The 1,717-nt window shown below is 33.6% G+C and overlaps 1 protein-coding gene across 1 annotated transcript; it reads left to right on the plus strand.

The window, feature by feature from the left end:
• Positions 1–359: 359 nt before the first annotated feature.
• LOC145258073 (uncharacterized) lies at positions 360–1,052 on the plus strand. Its single transcript, XM_080115802.1, has one exon. It carries the CDS (start codon positions 360–362, stop codon positions 1,050–1,052), a length of 693 nt encoding a protein of 230 aa, XP_079971928.1.
• The last annotated feature ends 665 nt before the right edge of the window (positions 1,053–1,717 follow it).

The raw sequence follows: 1,717 nt of genomic DNA on the forward strand, positions 1-1,717 counted from the left end.
TACTTATTTGAACTCTTATGTTTCATAATAAATAGAAATTTCGATAGATTTAAATATATTTTGTTCGAATTTCGAAAAAATAAATATGGAGGGGGGAGCACGCACTAAAAAGATATTTCCCCGTGTATATTTTACGAAAACTGCCTTTTATATGTGTAATGTATGTAACATGTGCAGACAGAGTAGTGTCCCTTGAACTAAGAAACCAACTAACATTCGGGTTTCACCACGCATGTGCAAAACGCCATTACAGTAGTATCATCGTGTAAACAACGACTAATAAAACGAGTTTAAATCTACCTTTCATCTTGTGAGTTTATTACAAATTGGCGACGAGGATGAGATATAAAAAACGAATTATGGCTACTTTCGGTCGTTTGGAATCGTTTGATAGTACAAGTGAACAATGGGATCAATATATCGAACGTCTGGAGAACTTTTTCGAAGCAAACGAGATACCCGACGATACAGCTCACGTGAAAAAGAGGAGAGCGATTCTTTTATCGGTTTGTGGGAGCAAGGTATATAAACAAATATCAAGTTTATTAGCTCCAGAAAAACCGAAAGATAAAGAATTTGACGAACTGGTCAAACTCATGCAAAATTATTTCAGCCCAAAGCCGTCTGTGATCGTTCAGAGAACAAAGTTTTATACGAGAAACCGCCAACCAGGCGAGTCGATCACAGATTATGTGGCAGAATTAAGAAGCATGTGCGAAGATTGTCGTTTTGGAACGTTTTTGGACGAAATGCTACGGGATAAACTCGTAGTAGGAATAAACGATGACAACATTCAGAGGAGACTACTGGCAGAGAAAGACACAATAACTTTTAACGAAGCTTTCAAAATAGCGGTCAACATCGAATCTGCCTCCAAACATTTACGAGATATTCAAACAAAAAAAATAGAAGTAAACAAAATTTTCACACCACCACGGAGGCAGACCGAAAAAATAAAATATGAGACCAGATCGAATGAAAGGTCGGAAGAAGAGTGTACTCGTTGTGGAGCAACACACGAAACAAGTAAGTGTCCTGTGTCACTACTGTAAAAGACAAGGGCACATAGCAGAGAAATTTTTTAAATTAAACATGAAAAAGAAACCCCCCCAATAGGTTAGAAAAGAAAAAAAATTCAGTGAGGCAAATAGAAGTGGAAGCCACAGACTCGGATAATTCCGAGGAAGTTTATACTAGTGTTGGGACGATTCCTAATTTTTATACGATTCCGATTCCAGGAAAACATTGATTAACGATTCCGATACCAAGTACGATTCCGATTCCTAGGGAATTATTGTTTTGAAATATACCAGGTAGTTTTATACTTATGGTCGGTAGTTCCCAAATATGTTCCCTAACTTTGGAAGAGATATTTCATGTCTACACCGTCGTGTTTTGGTTTAAATAAAATCATTATATAGTAAACTAAACGGAAAAATTAGCAAAATTTATTTTACTTAATTGGAATACAGAAAAAAAAACAAATAAAATAGAATTCATCCTTCAGAGTAAAAACAAATAAAATAGAATTTATATAACAGAACAAAAACAAGAAAATTAGAGAATAAATTAACGCGATTCATTATTTTGGTCCTCATAATTTACAGATTTAATGAATTAAATAAAAAAAAAATATAGCGGAAGAGAAAGAAAATATATACTAATTAAATATAAAAATAAGATAAATATTTAATTTAATAATTTATAAATGAACGTG

The sequence above is a fragment of the Euprymna scolopes genome, chromosome 33, assembly GCF_053919585.1.
Source record: "Euprymna scolopes isolate OS-2025 chromosome 33, ASM5391958v1, whole genome shotgun sequence".
In the NCBI taxonomy this organism is placed as follows: Eukaryota; Metazoa; Mollusca; class Cephalopoda; order Sepiida; family Sepiolidae; genus Euprymna; species Euprymna scolopes.

Excerpts from the sequence above, each read along its gene's own strand:
- LOC145258073 (XM_080115802.1), top strand. The coding sequence starts at position 360 with ATGGCTACTTTCGGTCGTTTGGAATCGTTTGATAGTACAAGTGAACAA.